The sequence below is a fragment of the Anguilla rostrata genome, chromosome 17 (assembly GCF_018555375.3).
Source record: "Anguilla rostrata isolate EN2019 chromosome 17, ASM1855537v3, whole genome shotgun sequence".
Taxonomy (NCBI): Eukaryota; Metazoa; Chordata; class Actinopteri; order Anguilliformes; family Anguillidae; genus Anguilla; species Anguilla rostrata.
The window spans coordinates 23,607,218-23,622,977 of record NC_057949.1 but is presented as its reverse complement, the minus strand read 5'-3'; the positions used below and the strand labels follow the sequence as shown (position 1 = coordinate 23,622,977).

The 15,760-nt window shown below is 52.3% G+C and overlaps 1 protein-coding gene and 1 long non-coding RNA gene across 4 annotated transcripts in view; one reads left to right on the top strand and one right to left on the bottom strand.

Annotated features, from left to right (window-relative positions):
• The window catches only part of LOC135243666 (serine/threonine-protein kinase LMTK1-like), a 40,863-nt gene that overhangs the window by 3,886 nt on the left and 21,217 nt on the right, over positions 1-15,760 (bottom strand). Inside the window, exons 3-12 of the mRNA XM_064315643.1 lie at positions 11,332-11,473; positions 9,245-9,324; positions 8,474-8,592; positions 7,467-7,554; positions 6,936-7,069; positions 6,335-6,419; positions 4,870-4,991; positions 4,079-4,228; positions 451-3,916; positions 76-220 (exon numbers count right to left, since the gene is read on the bottom strand). Of these exons, the coding sequence (XP_064171713.1) occupies positions 76-220; positions 451-3,916; positions 4,079-4,228; positions 4,870-4,991; positions 6,335-6,419; positions 6,936-7,069; positions 7,467-7,554; positions 8,474-8,592; positions 9,245-9,324; positions 11,332-11,473 (4,531 nt within the window). The remainder of the gene's footprint in view (positions 1-75; positions 221-450; positions 3,917-4,078; positions 4,229-4,869; positions 4,992-6,334; positions 6,420-6,935; positions 7,070-7,466; positions 7,555-8,473; positions 8,593-9,244; positions 9,325-11,331; positions 11,474-15,760) is intronic.
• The window catches only part of LOC135243668 (uncharacterized), a 28,791-nt gene continuing 18,543 nt past the window's right edge, over positions 5,513-15,760 (top strand). For 2 of the 3 annotated variants that reach the window (XR_010326737.1, XR_010326738.1), the window contains exon 1: positions 5,514-5,698. This is a non-coding gene — a long non-coding RNA (uncharacterized LOC135243668). Of the gene's footprint in view, positions 5,699-15,760 lie in introns of all 3 variants that reach the window. The other variant, XR_010326739.1, reaches the window with a different exon arrangement.

Genomic DNA, 15,760 nt, shown 5'->3' with positions numbered 1-15,760 from the left:
TTGGATGTAAAGGCTGAGAAATCTCTGCAAGTACACTTCACAAAGCATCTCACTCCACCCCAACCAAGCTCTTACTCTCTTCTGAAATGTTGCCATCGGAAGAGTCATCAGATGCACTGAGCCTCTCCTGGGGGCGTGTCTCTGTGCCCTCTGCACACTGCCCAGCAGGCTCCGCCCCAGGTGGGAAGCCTTGTTCTGCCAGCTCCTGGGTGGGGCTCTCCTGCAGGGAGAGTTAAACAAATTGAACTGAGAACAGATGTCACTCTGGCTAAATACAGAGCAAGAGACCAATCGGAGTCTGAGCAGGAGCAAGTCTAACCAATTACATCGATTAGGCGCCGCACAAAGCCTGTCCAATCAGGGACAAGGTAGAACTGCTCACTGACTGTTCGTGGACTTTAATTGAACTATATGACATTTCCCAGGTCAGGAAAACATAAGGAGACTTACCTGGTCGAACAGGTAGACGGTGACATCGTCGAAGAAGGAGACGGCCTTCTTCCTGTGCTCCAGCTCATCGCAGAAGGACTCGGTGAGCAGCGTGGGCATCCTAAGCAGGCTGCGCAGGTGACGAGCGTCGCTGCAGTCGCTCACCACCACGGGCACTGCCTGGCACTCCTCCTCACTCTCCTCACTGGGCTCCTGCACGTTATAGCTGCGCAACTCCTCGTCCGACTCCTCGCTGTCCTCCGAATCCCTGTCCTCCCAGTCCGCCTCATCCCCATCTCCGTCCCCACCTCCTGGGAGCAAAAGCCCCCCACCTTCTGCTGGGAGGAGGCTAGGAGGGGACGACGAGGAAGAGGAGGCAGTGGAAGGGGAAGGGATGTCAATTGCCTCTGGGAAAGCATCCCCTTTGTTTAAGTCTGCATCTTCCTGTTGCTCCTCGTCCATATCGTCCTCCTCTAAATCTTCCATCACCTCCTCCCAGATGTCATCATTGCCTCCCCCTGTGGAGTCCTGGCCTTGTTCCTTTTCTTTGTCCCCACTCTCAACTACCTTGATCGTTTCTGCACCGTCACATGTCTGCGGTTGGGCTTCGGGATCACCTGAAGCCTTTTCACCGGTGTCACCGGTGGCACAGGACTCCTGCAGCGTGGATGAGCTTGCAGAGAGAGCGGAGGAGGCAGAGGACGATGAGGAGGCGGAGGAAGGAGAGGGTGAAGAGGAACATTCAGAAGCAGGCTCCTCCCCTGAGTGCTCAGGGTCCAGCCCCAGGCCCTCATCCTGAGAGGACTCTTTGGTCAGGCAGCCCCCCATCTCAGGGGGTGATGGTGAAAGCGTGGAGAGGACTGGGCCGATGGGAGAGTCACCTGGTCTGGGCTCAGACCGTGACCCTTCCGGGGACATCTTCCCCGTGTCCCTCTCAAAGATGGTCCTGATCTCCTCTGGACCAGGGAGATGTTTCCCCCCTACCTCCTTCTCCAGGGGAGGGTCAAGCCCCTCCCTCCTCACAGACCGTGTGAGGTCCCCTTTTTCAGCCTCCTCCCCCGGAATCTCTGGGAACTCTCCTCCAGCTTCATCACAGGGAAACCTCTCGTTCTCAGTGTCATAGTCAGAGAAATAAGCCGAGTCCCTGTATGGGTTCTTCCCACCAAGCTCAGTAAGTTCTGGTTCACTGTTGCTAGGCAGTGTCACAGGTGAGACTTTGTCTACAACATCCACCTGCAGGACCACCTCATCCTCGGACCCCCCCAGCTCTGGACCTTTGGTGAGGGGGACCTTTCCTGATGGTGGGGTAAATCCCTCTAGGTCTCGGGACTCAGGTAGCTCTTTCGGGATGAATTCGGGGGACTCATTGTTCTCCGTGTCATACCCGCTGTCCAGAGCTTTGGGCTGGGTGGAGGAATGGAAGGAGGCAGGGCTGAACGCCTCACAGGAGCTGGTGGTAGAGGTCAGCTCCATAGAGTCCACGGAGTCCGGAGTCACTGCTTGTTTCTGCAGTGGCCCAAGGGGCAGGACCTCCACTCGTTCCATTGGCAGGGCCACGAAAACACCTGAGGCAACATCCAAGACAATGTCGTCATAGTCCTCGATGTCCACCATTCTGACGCTGGAGCAGCTGGTCACTGCCCCACTGTCTGCCTCCGACAGGGCTGCATGGCGGGGTGGTCTTTTCCCTGAGGGGGCTGGAACCTTGGCAACTGCAACTCTGCTCAAATGCATCTCCTGTGTCACCACCCCCTTTTCGTATAATACTACACTCACAGATGTGTCAGAGTTCTTGTCCCACAGCTCTGAGTCCGTCTCAGTTTTTGACAAGATGCCACCCCCCCTAGTTGAGGAGCACACATCCTCTTCCTCTCCCATCCTCAGGATGTCTGCTTCTTTAAGGCCTCTGTCTCTCACCATAGCACCTGTGGGCAGGTCCAGAAAAGAGGGGCTCTCTGTAGTTGGGCGACATTCGTGAGGTGGTGCTTCATCGTCCCCGACCTCAAAGCACATATTGACATACGTACAATGTTCAGTAGGTGATGTCAAAGGGTGGCGTTTATGGGGGGATACAAAGTTATCATCATCCACACCTTCTGAGTAGGCACTGGTCTGGTAAGTGTTCTGCGTTGGGCTCTCCTTCGCAGTCCTCATATCTGGCCATGCATCCGTGGAAGGCTTGCCAGTGCAGTGCAAGTCCATGCCCACTGGTGGTCCCCGGGCAAAGGTTAAGCTGTTGTTGTTAGCGGAGTGGTTTGAGGCCCAGCTGTGGGTCTCCCTGTCCGAGAACAGGTCCGCCTCATCCCCTGTAGCGTGGTCACGGTGCTGCCGCCGCCACCCACCGGTGACTGCGCCGTCCTCCGTCTCAATCTCGATTCTGATAGAGCAAGTGGCAGACACTGCATGGTTGTGGTGCTCGCCGTCAGTGGTCTGACTGCCCGTGGGTTCACAGCTGTCCTCCACATCAAGGTCATGGTGCCCTGTGCAGGGGCTGCTGAGTGACGGGGAAGTGCTCAGGGGGCTTTCGGGCTCTCCCTGTGCCCGAGGAGGACTGGGTGATCCCCAGCTCCCTCGTAGGACCCCAGGAGGGGTCCCCTTCATTACGGGAAGGCCTCTACCCGGTGAGAGCAAAGGTGAGCGCTCATAGTAGAAGCTCCCTCGCTCCTCGTAGGAGAAGCATTGTCCTGACTCCCATGCTCCCATGGGGCTCCCCCCAGCTGCGGCCTGGCCCAGAAGGGGCTCCATGGTAAGCGAGACGGCTGGGCTGGCGTCTGAGTCATAGGCAGCAATGGCAGCCTTGTGAGCATCAGCCAGCCAGTAGGACCCTGGTGCGTGGTCTTCTGCATTCGCGTCCCTGTCGTAGTCCCCACCCTCAAATTCAGGGCTGTGGTCCAACTGACCAGCGCTCTCCATGGGCTCCTCAATGCGGATGTAGTATTCACTGCTCACAGAGGGGCTGTGGGCACTCAACACGGGGACCACCCCAGGTGTGTGCAGGGGCTTGGGCTCGTAACAGGAAGGGGAGACGCCCAGGTTAAGCCCCTCCCCACCATCACCATCCCTGCTCCCGCCTTCAGGGGGGTAGTAGATGTCCTGGTAGTGGGGGTTCCCCTGGCCCAAGGGCCCACTGGTGGAGGCGGTGTGGAAGGGCCTCTCTGGCCCCGCCTCCTCCCATTTGTATTCAAAGCTGAGCCCGTGGCTGCTCTCAGTGACTGTCAGTATGTCGTCCCCCGGCTCACCATGGAAACCATCACCAGTGGCGAAGTGCTCCAGGAGGGGAAAGGAGGAGGAGGAGGAAGAGGAAGGGGCAGGCTCTACGGCAGAAACGCTGTGGCCCATGCCCGGCCGGAGGGAGTTCCAGCGGCTCTCAAAGTCCTCCTCTGGCTCGCTCGAACCCTTGGCACACAGGTAGCTCAGCAGCAGGTGGACCTCCTCCATGCTTGGCCTCTGTTCTGGCTGAAGCCAGCAGAACTGCATGACCTCATACCTGAGAAAGACGGAAAGAGAGATCGAGAAAGAGAGGACGGGAGAGGAAGAACGAGATTGAGAGGAGCAGCGAAGAAGCAAGAGAATGACACGGAAGGCTGGGGAGCCGAGAAAGACTGTTGCTGATTGGTCAGCGTGCAGGGGCAAATGGGTAATGGCTCACCAGCGCTCAGACAGGGGTACTTTCAGTAGTGGCTTTGGCAATTTGAGCTGCTGCTCCTTCACGGCGTAGGTCAGCACCTGTCTGTCAGTGTAGTGTCGGTAAGGCTGGTTTCCCAACTCAAACATCTCCCAGATTGTCACCCCCAGAGACCTGTAACATCGAAGAGACTCTCTCAGTTCTCAGTTTTTTTTTTTAGCACAAACTATACTTATTCCATTCTTATTTTAAGAATGCAGCTCACCCAAACATTATGCACGTGCAGTGCATATATGCGTATAATTCCCTTCATATAAGTGAGTAGCAATAATTTTTTGATGTGCTCCAGAAACAGTGCTGATTCCTCCCAGGCTACTCCCAGTTATTTCACATGGCCTTGGGTCCATTTCAGAAGGCATTCATACATTCATATGGATGTACATTGTGATCTTTCAGTGGTGTTTTTGTCTGGTGTACTGTACATTTGAATAGTTTGTAGAATATGTAACAGTGATCTTTTTTTTGGTTTGCTGCGTACATGTCCATTGGTTGTTATGGTCCTGTGCTGAATATAATGGTACAACAGTGAACTCTCTGGGCTTGTGACACGTACAACAAAAATACCTTCACAAACAATGGTGAGATCATTTGAGAGCGTGGAAGAGGGTACAGTGCCCGATTCACAGTGTTAAAGGAGGAGGGCACAGTGCTTGATTCACAGCGTTAAAGGAACAGTGATGTCATTGTTTTCCACCGCAGCATGAGAACCAGCTGTGGGCCAGTGCCAGATGGTTGCCATGGTGACCGTTCCTTACCAGACATTGCTGGACTTGGTCTGGTCCACCACCAGCAGGTTGCCGTGGACTTCGTCGATGAGTTCCGGGGCGATCCAGCGCAGTGGCACCCACAGCTGGTCTGGGGTCACAAAGTAGTCCTCCTAACAGGGGGTGAGGGGGGATTAATGGTACAGGGTTACCATTGTTTTATAGCAGTGGTTCCTAACCACTAAGGATATATTGGGTAACTCCCACAAAGCAGCTACCATAGCCTATTTAAATTGGTAAAGGTAGCGTGGATCTATGATTTCCTGAGCCTTTGCTCGATGTGGATTCATAAGAAAACAAGTCCAGATAATAAATTAGCAGCATGGAATTTGCAAGGGGCGAAATAACAAAAAAAGAGAGAACTAGAGGGTTAGATTTAGATATTTAGTCTAAATTATTTACAATATTGTAGGAACAAAATAGCAAAGGACAAACTAATGTCGGCTATGCTAAAAGCCAATACACACGTTTGAGGGGTTAGAACCTCCAGTATCAGCCTACTGGTATAAATCCTTTAGATGTAATATCATAATTGCAACATCCAGCTCGCTTTATTTCCCCATCTAAATGTGCATTGCGGTATTAATATATTTCTTAACGTTGGTATAATTTTATTATACCCACGGTACTTTTCATTCTCCCGGAAGTGATTGGTGGCGTGAAACCAACGGCGCATGCCTCCCGGGAGTTTTAATCAAGGTTTTAATTCAGACCGTTTGGCTGTGGAGCATGGTGAAAACTGAAAGAAAAATGAAAAGAAACGAAATAAAAGAGGATCGGACTATCGGGAGGAATTGCGCGACATACGCTGGAAGATACGGTAATGTTCATGGTCTTTTAACTTTGTGGAAGGGTTTGTGGCGGAGCCGCGTTTTGGCTCGCAGCTAGACGCATACACCCGAATCACAGACTGGAATGTTGTCACAGCGTGTGCGTGAGTGAATGGTTTGGTGGAAAAGAGAGACAGAATACAGCGAGACGTAAATGGAAACGCGGTGTAAGTTAATTGTGCTGCGGTGTAGCAGATGACAGCCAGCTCTGTTACCACAGTAAAATAGCTATTGTGCAAAATATTGGACCCATTAAGGAAACACACACTCTGAATTACACAGTCTTTATTTATGTTTGTAGTTTTATGTGGTGTATAATGTAGAAATGCAATGAACAATCAGTATTTCTCCAATACGAGCCCTAATTCTAATTCTAACTCACCGTGTCCAACTAACACATTATTTTGAAAATTTCTGAACACAGTTTATGTTGAGCATAGACATTCATATTTTTAATGCTATTAAATTTTCTATTTAAAATATGTATGATTTTTTTTATTTTATTTTTGATAAAAGGGCCCCCTCACACTGGAACATGGTGTCTCTTCGCAAGCTAGCAGTGCTAAAGTGAGAGACAAGCCTGGTTGTTCAGTTTGTTAATCGTTATTTACCATACCTCCTCTCACCTTGTATTTGTTGTGTGACAGACCATAGTCCCCGATCTTCACTGTCACCTCCGATGTCAGCAAGCAGTTCCTCAAGGCCAGGTCACTGCCAGGGGGAGGGGGGGAGGAAGGACTGTGACTACACACTGCCCTCTACTCTCTTCACATAAACACACAACAGTCTCAGCACGTATTCCTGATATGTGCTCATGGTATAATCTGCAGATGCACATGCACTACTCATTTCCCCACAGGGGGAGTACTGTGTCATATGAACAGAAAGGCCTGGGGGAAGGGGGGGAGGGGGGTAAGGCCCTTTCTGAGCCCTCCTTGAGAGATATTTCTTGAATGCCGACCCTGACCTAGTGACAGCGATCAACAGTTTCATTGCCAGTGAGTGTAATCTATCCATGGCAACAACGGGGGGGGGGGGGGGTAACCTGAGGTTGACAGGGGTAACCCCCGGCAACAAAATCACTGATGCTGGAGTCTGTGAGATGCACTCGGGCAGCATCAGGATATTGTTACCGGGAGAGACCAGGAGACGGGCAGAAAGGGTCCTGACGGGATGCTGTGTTTCCGGTGGAGGCGGCCAGGCCTCCTTGGACCTCCTTGGACCCACCTGTGAGTGAAGTTGTGTTTGTGGAGGTGCAGGAGGCCGGAGGCGATCTCGCAAGCCATTCGCTGGAGTATCAAGGGGTCAGGGGTCATGGAGTCTGCCGCCCGACAGCTGCGGAGGTAGCCTTTCAGATCCCCCTGTGACGAGAGGCAGGAAGTGAAACAGCGATTTACTCTCACCCTTTATTCTTCTTTCCTCCTTTCTCTTTCTCTCTCTCTCTCTCTCTCTCTCTCTCTCTCACACACACACAAATACCTATTTACTGGCATCAAATCATCTTACATTACTTAAGCTAAAATAAATAACAATTATCATTAAAATTAAAATAATTGTTTTTGGTGCCTTGATCGCTCTCTGTCCAATCCCAGCCCCATACAATACACTGACAATCAGGCCACTAGAGGGAGCTGTTCAATCAGCATTCCCTCAGCAACTAAATTGACAGTAGACTCTGAGAAAAGGAATGAAGTCAGCACTGCAGCAGGGCACAAAATTCATGTTACAGACACACGCTGCCCTTGGTTCATTTCTCACCAAGGGGCAGAACTCCATCACCAGCAGGTAGGGTGTGACCTCGGAACACTGTGCCAGGCACTGCAGGAGGGCAGGGTGCTGGAGGGTGCTGTGGGGGGGGAGGGGAGGGGGGGCGGAACAGAAATAAAAAGGGTCTCAGTGTAGAATGACATCATACTGCACAACAGTAACACGCAGCTGGAGAGGCTGCATCGGTATGCAAGAAACTGCTGGGGAAATGCATCTGTGACTGCCCGTTTGTTTTGGGTTATTGTATCTGCGACTGCCTGTTTATTTTGGGTTATGGTTATTGTATCTGTGACTTCCTGTTTGTTTACGGTTAATTTATCTGTAACTGCTCTTTTTTTTGGTTTAGGATTAATGTATGATATTGTTTAGCTGACAGCCTTGCAGCATGGGCTTTGTTTCTTTAAAAAGAAATAAGATGCTTAAAGTTCACACAAAAGGACCAACCTGCTGAATTATACCTTACTTGGGCATATTCCCTTGACTGGAACCTGCTATACAATGAGATTTTGGCTGCCTCTGTTTGAAGATGAGCTCATTGTTAACACTGCCAAGTGTGTGCTTGCATTTGTGCGTGTATGCATGCATGTGTTTTTGTGTGTGTGTTGTGCTGTATTTCTTTCTGTGAGATGGGCCACTCCTGACAAGGAAGACAGGTGACCTTCATCAAGAGAGAAACATGAAATGGAGAGAGGGCAGGAGTGGGAGAGGTTGTCGGAGAAAACATTCTTAAGAGAGTGACAGAAGAGGGGTGGGATACAATTAAAGATAGAAAGACAGATGGTGCATGTTTCAGTGGAGAGAGAGAGAGAGAGAAAGAGAGAGGAGGGATTATGGCAGGTCATGCAAAGGGAGAGGATGCGATTTAAAGAAGGGGAAAGATTAGGGTGCATTCTGAAGAGAGAAAGAAATGGATGTGATGAAAGAAAAAAAAAGGACAACGATGAATTCAGAGGAGGTGAGGAGAGACAGAAGCATTATGTGCTAGGAGAGCTGCTGACCGGTATGGCTGCGCTTCCTCCAGGAAGTGGATGTGGTCCTGCACGCTGGCACTGGCCTTCAGCTCCTTCACCACCACCTGCGTGCTACTGAGGCCAGCATTCACCTCCCCCAGTAAAACCTGCAGACAGGGAGAGGAGAGAGAGAGGGAAGGGGGGAGTGAGAGAGAGAGACAGGAGGGAGAGATGAGGGGAGGGAGAGAGAGGGGGAAGGGGGGAGGAGGAAGGGAGGGAGACAGATAGAGAGAGACAGAGGGAGGGGAGAAAGAAAGAGATAGAGACAGAGGGAGGAAGGGAGAGAGAAAGAGAGGAGAGAGCGGGAAGGGAGGAAGGCAGAGAGTGAGATAGTGAGAGAGAGAGTGAAGTAGGGGGAGAGGGAGGAGATTGAAGGATATAGAGAGCGGGGTGGTTGGGGGAAAGGGCATGTGGGCCATAGTGGGGGGGGTGGCGTTGGAGAGAATGAGAGAAAGGGGCAGACAGTGGGTCAGAGGAAAAATCTGTTAGAGAGGCTAACAGAGAGAGTGTTGAGATCCCACAGTGTCCCATTATGTCCTATCAGACATTCTGAAGAAGATTTACGAATTACACACAGAATGTGGGACACACACACACACACACACACACACACACACACACACACACACACACTAATGCTGCATGGCCAACGGATTCCATATGCCTGTCCTTTAGTTCTGCACATGCATGATGCGATCCTGTTCTTTGGGCAGTATTTGTATTTGGGTCAAAAGCACTACACAGGCAGCACCTCCCCACCTTGCCGAACCAGCCATGGCCGATCTCCTTCAGGTACAGCAGGCTGTGACGGCCCAGGTCTGCCGATTTAAGCAGCTGAACTGGAGACAGACAGACAGACAGACAGACAGACAGACAGAGGGAGAGATGGACAGCATTAGAGAGACTGTGACAAAAAGAACTTCCAAAGGACCCCGTTGGATATCAGAAGAGAAGATGGATATCAAAGGGAAGCTGGTTATCACTGGGGACTTAAATAGGGTGATTTAAACCCGTCAGCAATTAAAAAAAACAACCACCCCCACACCCATCCCAAAACATGGTTCCCACATCAACCGGATATTCATGGTTAAATGGAGTCCCAAATCTTCATAAACAGACAGACAGTCGTACTGACGGACACGCCGACAGTGACCACCAGCTGGAGCGTGGAGTGTCTTACCAGGACATAAACGCACAGCAGCGGAAACCCCGCGTTCTCTCGAACCCAAAACCCCCGGAGGGCTGGGCAGCGCCGGCGTGTCGTTGGCGGTAAGCCGAGCGTTTCTTCGCGCCGTGAGAAAAACCCCAGAGTCCGGCGGCGGTGCGTTGAAGCCGAAAGCGAACCGGACCGGACCGGACCCCTGCTCAGGTGCAGCTCCACGAATCCTCCCGATTCACCAGCAGGAACGGCAGAGACCGGCCGCCCCGCGCCGTCCCGCCACGCCCCATGCCTGCGGAGTCTCCGACCGGCGCGGCGGTGCGAGGCTCGGCCCAAACCCCAGGTGCGGGTCGCAGGTGGATCCAAAGCCTTTAGGTAAGTATGGAACGGGCCACGTCCCGAATCTGATGCGCGCGTTCTGGAGGTTTGGAGACGCGTCCGCCCGTTGGTCGGCGCGAGCAGTCCGTGCTGGAGTCTCCGCGGTTCTGCGGGTTCAGACCGCACACGCACTCCGCCCGACGCTCCTCAGCTCCCGCGCGTTCGGGGACAGCGAGAAAACCGGTCAGAGGAACCTCTCTTGGTTAGCGGGTAGCGGACAAAGACAAACACACAGAGCTGTGTGAGCGCTTATGAGCCCACAGAGCCCCCCCCTGCCCCCCCGCCCCCCTCCGCAATGTTCCAGAGGCCTGTCATTCCTTACGCACGCTCACGCAGACGGGCCGCGCAGAGAATCCAGCCCTTTGTCCGCCGGGCGAGTGACTCCTGGTACCGGGGGTACCGGCTCGGACACAGGGCCCATTCTCTGGGGCCCCCCGGCGAGGTTGCCATGGCGACGGCTCTCCGCCCCCTACCACATCCATCACGGCGGAGAAACACAGGCGACGTTTCTCTCCTCTCCGAGAACTCAACTGCTCTCTTCATTTCTTCACTTCTGGAATCTGAGACACGCCATTCCCATCCCACTCAAGGCATTCCTTAAGTTCAGTGTGTGTGTGTGTGTGTGTGTGCGCGTGTGTGTGAAAGAGTGTGAGGTCAGAGGAGTGTATGCCCGTGTTTGGGAGTATGAATGTATGTGTGTGTGTGGCTCTGTGGTGCATTTGTGTGTTTCAGGGGTTGTGAGCATGTGGATTGTGTAATGTTGTTTTTCTATGTCTGTGTGTGATTATATGTGTGCGTGTGTGTGTCAATGCGCGTATGTGTGTGCGTATCTGTGAGAGTGTCCAGATGTGGCAGCTGTTTTGGGGTGCGCAGTGATGACCTAGCCCTGCGTAGGTGGCTGGGAGTGCCTGCTGAAACGTACAGGGAATGCAGTCCCACCTCCATCCCCCTCACACCATGTTCACCTGCACAGGGGAATCGGCTGATTCGCTGGCAGCCTTACACTTGCTCTTCCACAGCGGTCCCCCACCCCCCACCCTTCTGAATCGAGTGAGTCATCACCGCGGCGATACTGTGAAAACAGCAGCTCCTTTTCTCAGCGAACTTGACTCGCATACTAAACTGCAAGGGCTACTCAACCTAGAGCCTGGCGTGGTGGAACACTTGCAGGGAGACTCAACGCAGACCCAGGAGACCTGTAGAGTCTGCTGGGATACTCCTTCCCTGTCCTGGAGGACTGCGGTGTCTGCAGTGGTCACAGCCAGGCATTAGCATTAGTAGAGCTGATCCTCATACCCCCACCCCTCACCTGATCGGCCAGGCTGTTTGGACACAGGAAGTGAGACTTGTGTGAGCGGCAGGACGTAGACCTCGGGCCCGTTCTGCGAGGCGGGGGAGGCGAGGGCGGACGGGTCTGCCTGGTACTCCTCTCCCTCCGTGTTCTCAAACTCCTGGGAGGGAACAAAGCAGATGATCATTCAGATGGTCAGTTTGTCCCTCTCTAGACACTGCCCCGACCCCCCACGCAGACTCCACCCCTAACTCCAGCCCCAGCGGCAGCCCAGCTCCAGCTCCAACTGCAACTCCATCTCCAGCTCCTATTCCATCTCCTACTTCAACCTCAACTCCTACTCCAACTCCAACTCCTACTCCTACTTTAACTCCAACTCCTGCTCCTGCTCCTTCTCCATCTCTAGCGATAGTCCTGACTGAACCCCCAAAAATGTCCCTCTGCCCCCGTCCTCAGCATGCAGGGCCCTGACAGAGTGACACTGTGAAGGAACAGTGCTGTAAAGAACGAGAGCAGTGTGAAAGGAGGGTGGTCCAGGGGGAGAGAGTTTTCCTCCAATTCCAGCTGGCAGCGTCCCTCCCCAGCCCGGGTGCTGAGCAGTGAGCCTCGAATGGAAATCTGCGACCCGCCCGCTCACCCCCACCGCCCCCCCACCTCCGCTCCCCTCCATCCTGTCTGGAGGTCAGTGCCTCCATTCCGGAACCCGAGCTTCACACGGCCTGGCCTGCCCTCTGGGCCACATATGTTTTCACTCTGCCGTACATCTGGAGACAGCTGCTGGGCCACCTCCCCGCCACACGTACAGCACACCACAGAGTTCACATTCGCAGCCAGAGCAGAGCTTACCGGTCACACGCACAACCACAGAATTCACGTTCGCAATCAGAATGGAGCAGCATACCATCAACCGCACAAAAATTCTAAATGTTCGTTCAGCATTCAACTGTTTACCAACTACAGAGTTTGAGCTCATGCTCAGAGCAGGCGTTACCAATTATGCACAAAGCCATATAATTCCTTTTAACAGAGCAAAAACTAACAACTACATGTATAACCACGGAGTTCATAATAACACTCAGGGGCTTGCAAATGACATACTACCACAGAGTTTATCATAGCCACCAGATGTACAGCTGACAAAACAGCATTTGGATCTGTTTAGGGATTACACAAAGTGCAAATAGTTCATTTTACTTTGAAACCTTCATTTATTCAAGACCGAGATTTCCACTTTTCTAAACTGCGTAATGCTGGAGTACCCTGCCAAATGCAGCCAATTACCGCAGGAGCCTCGGAAACAGACCCGTCGAGGCATGCAGCACGCTCGTCGGAAAGCGCACGCCTTCATCCAGAGCCACCCGCGTTCCACTTACCGGTCGGTCCACACGGCTGGAGGGCTTCAGGCTGGGCACTGCTGCAGTGTCACCGCGGATCTGAACATGCAGCCAGCTGGTTTACGGGTCTAGGCCCCAGCGCCGGCCACACGCAGAAGCCTCCGAGCCTGCTCTTCACCAGCGTAAGCCCAGAGGAGACGCTCAGAGTGTAAGCTTTAAATACGCACCCCCCCCCCCCACACACACACCACTCACAGAAGCACGTCCGTGAATCAGGCGGTGGGTCTAGTGTGCTGCAGTGCAGCTGCAGTTAGCCTCCTCTCTTCCGCTCCTCCGGTCCTCCCAGTCATTCCCACAAGCCTCCCTTTCTCTGCCACGGCAACGGTGAGCAGCGCTGGCCGGTACGGCAGGCAGAGCCACGGGGTACGGTATGTTTTGGAGCGGTCCGGTGTCCGGTGTCTGTCCCGTTCGGCGATGCCCACAGTGAGATTTTACCTGAGCCCCCCCCCCCCCCCCCGGCCCCCACCCCCGAGGTAATGCCCCACAGAGTCTGCTGGGGGGCAGAGTGGTAGGGCAGTACAGGAGAGCGCAGTGCTGAACAGGCATGGTGAGGACACAGCTGTTTGTGCGCGTGTGTGTGTATGAGAGAAAGAGAAAGTGTGTGTGAGAGAGAGAGAGAGAGTAAGTATGTGTGCATGCATGCATGTGTGAGTGCAAGCGTGAGCAAGAGCGTGCATGCATGTGTGAGAGAGGGGTGCGTGTGCGCAGAGTGTGAGACGGAGAGAAAGAGGGAAGGAGATGGAGAGAGGGGTGAGTGTTTTTGGAGGGTTGTGAAGTACAGCAGCAGAGGGAGAGTTTAAGATTGCTGCATTCTCTGCTTGTGACATCACAGCATTCTCTCTCTCTCTCTCTCTCTCCAGAATGACTCCATTCCAACTACATTTTGGGATTATAGAATTTCTCCCTCCACATCCTCTACCCCTCCCCCTCAGAGACGGGTGTTGGTCTAGCGTGATTATCCTTAATCTCTGACCCCTGACCTCAGACAGACAGACAGACACACACACATGCGCACGTACGCACACACACACACACACACACACACTCTCTCTCTCTCTCTCTCTCCCTCTCCCTCTCCAGTGAGATCTCATTTTCCAGCAAGACCAATGCCTGCAATACTACTTTGTGTTCCTCTAGGGGGCGACATTGTTTTAGCAAGCTTGCAACAGTATCAGCTTGTTTATTTGCTTATTCCCTAGTTGAAACTGACCAATGCAGCTTTGATTTTTTTGGATTTTTCTCGCTGTGAAGTAATTCAATTTAAGTATGATGTAACAACAGCATGTCAGATAGGACATGACTATAAACACTAAATCTTTGGCTCCATGGGAAATATATTCTATTTTGGTGAGCTCTATGGTCATGTGTTTGGGAAATTTAAAAACTTGTTTTTGCCAAACTGAGTACAAGCATAGTTGTAAATCTGCCCTGTATTTCTAATTGAAACTGTGGCCGTTGCGTGTTTGACTCTTGACCCCTTCTTGACAGCCTCCGTGGCTGTGTGTGTTTTGGGAAGTGCCAGCCTGTTGTTTTAAACTCTGTGGGCATGCTGTTCTGCATTCTCTTTGTCTTGACCCACTTTGAAGGGCTGTGCTGTGAAATGACAGAAGCCCAGGCAGCAGCCAGGACTCTGGGCTGTGCTCAGCGAAACGCACTACGAGGATTTTTCATTCAGAGCACGTGCAACCCCCCCCCCCCCCCACAACCTCCCCAAACCTTCAAAAAGCACACGCTGCAGTTTAAGGACTTTTCACACAAGAAGAGCTTTTTCAACAGCACCAGCTCTCCAACACTACGGCAGTAGTACAGTCCGTTTTCTGTGGAGTGGTCAGAAAAAGTTTTGGGGTGTCATTTGAGGTGCGTTAAGGCCATGTTTTCTGTACCCCGTTAAGAGAATTGTGTTTGTAATGTGTCGCAGAGGGGTGGGGGTGTGTTTTTTGGTGGCTGTTCGGAGTCCACTGACTGTCTGCAGAAGAAGGTGATCGATGGGCAGGCTTTTCTCTTTAGCTCAGCAAGTGTACAGTGTCTCTTGATTTGACACATGGAGGGCAGGAAGCCTGGCAGTAAAACCCCACAGGCCATTATCCTGAGGTGTGATATTTGGAATAATCCTTTCATTTGTTATTACAAGAAAGAATTTGAATTTGAACTTGCTAATACTGTGTGAAAGAGGCAGAGTGAGCTCACATGCGCACACACACTGTGCACACGCAAACATATAAGCCCGCTGCAAGCACGCACTTGGGGTCGGTTATAGGAGAAGGTAATATAGGTGGTTGCCTAGGGCGCCATGGTTTTGGGGGGGGGGGGGGGGGGGGAGTCAGCAAACGAAAGGAAAAAACGTGAAAATTGAAGTATTGTGTTAAATCGATCACTAACCACCCCTTACTCCGCAATCACTAAATACCGAACCCCCCCCCCCCCCCCAAAAAAAAAAAACTTTCCTAGGGTCGCACAATAGCTAGAGCCAGCCCTGTGCACCCTCACACACACATTCAGGTGAGAACATCAGGTCTCAGTGAGTTACTCTGTTCTCCAAGGCAAGGTCTCTCCTCCCTCTCCCCAGGACTCCATCCTTCTGCTATTCTTAGCAACAACCTTTTCACTTTTCCCTGAACATCACTCAGCGGCCTTTCACCCATCTTACGGATCAGCAGCGAGCCAACCTTCAGAGCAGTCACCTGCCCCCCCCTCCTCTGCACCTCAGCCTCCCCCAGCATCAGGGGGAGCATCAGAGTCTCAGAACGGTCACACAGTCTGACCGCAAGCCCTTTTCACTCACGACTTGTGGTAAACAGAAGCCACAACACGATTCCTGCTTGTGCCGTGTTGTGAGTACCGCCTTCAGATTAACAAAAGACGATGAATAAAAAAATCTTCTGTTCTCTGTTTCTTTTCTGAGTCTGCTTCTTTGCTCTTGTTTATATGACATAGCTGAGCGCTCATTAAAAAAAAAAAAAAAAGTTTTGTACTTGCCGTACTTGCCTATACTTTCCCCTTTAAGGAATTACTGCACTTTGACCCCCACTCTTTCTCCTTGTGTTCGCATTGTA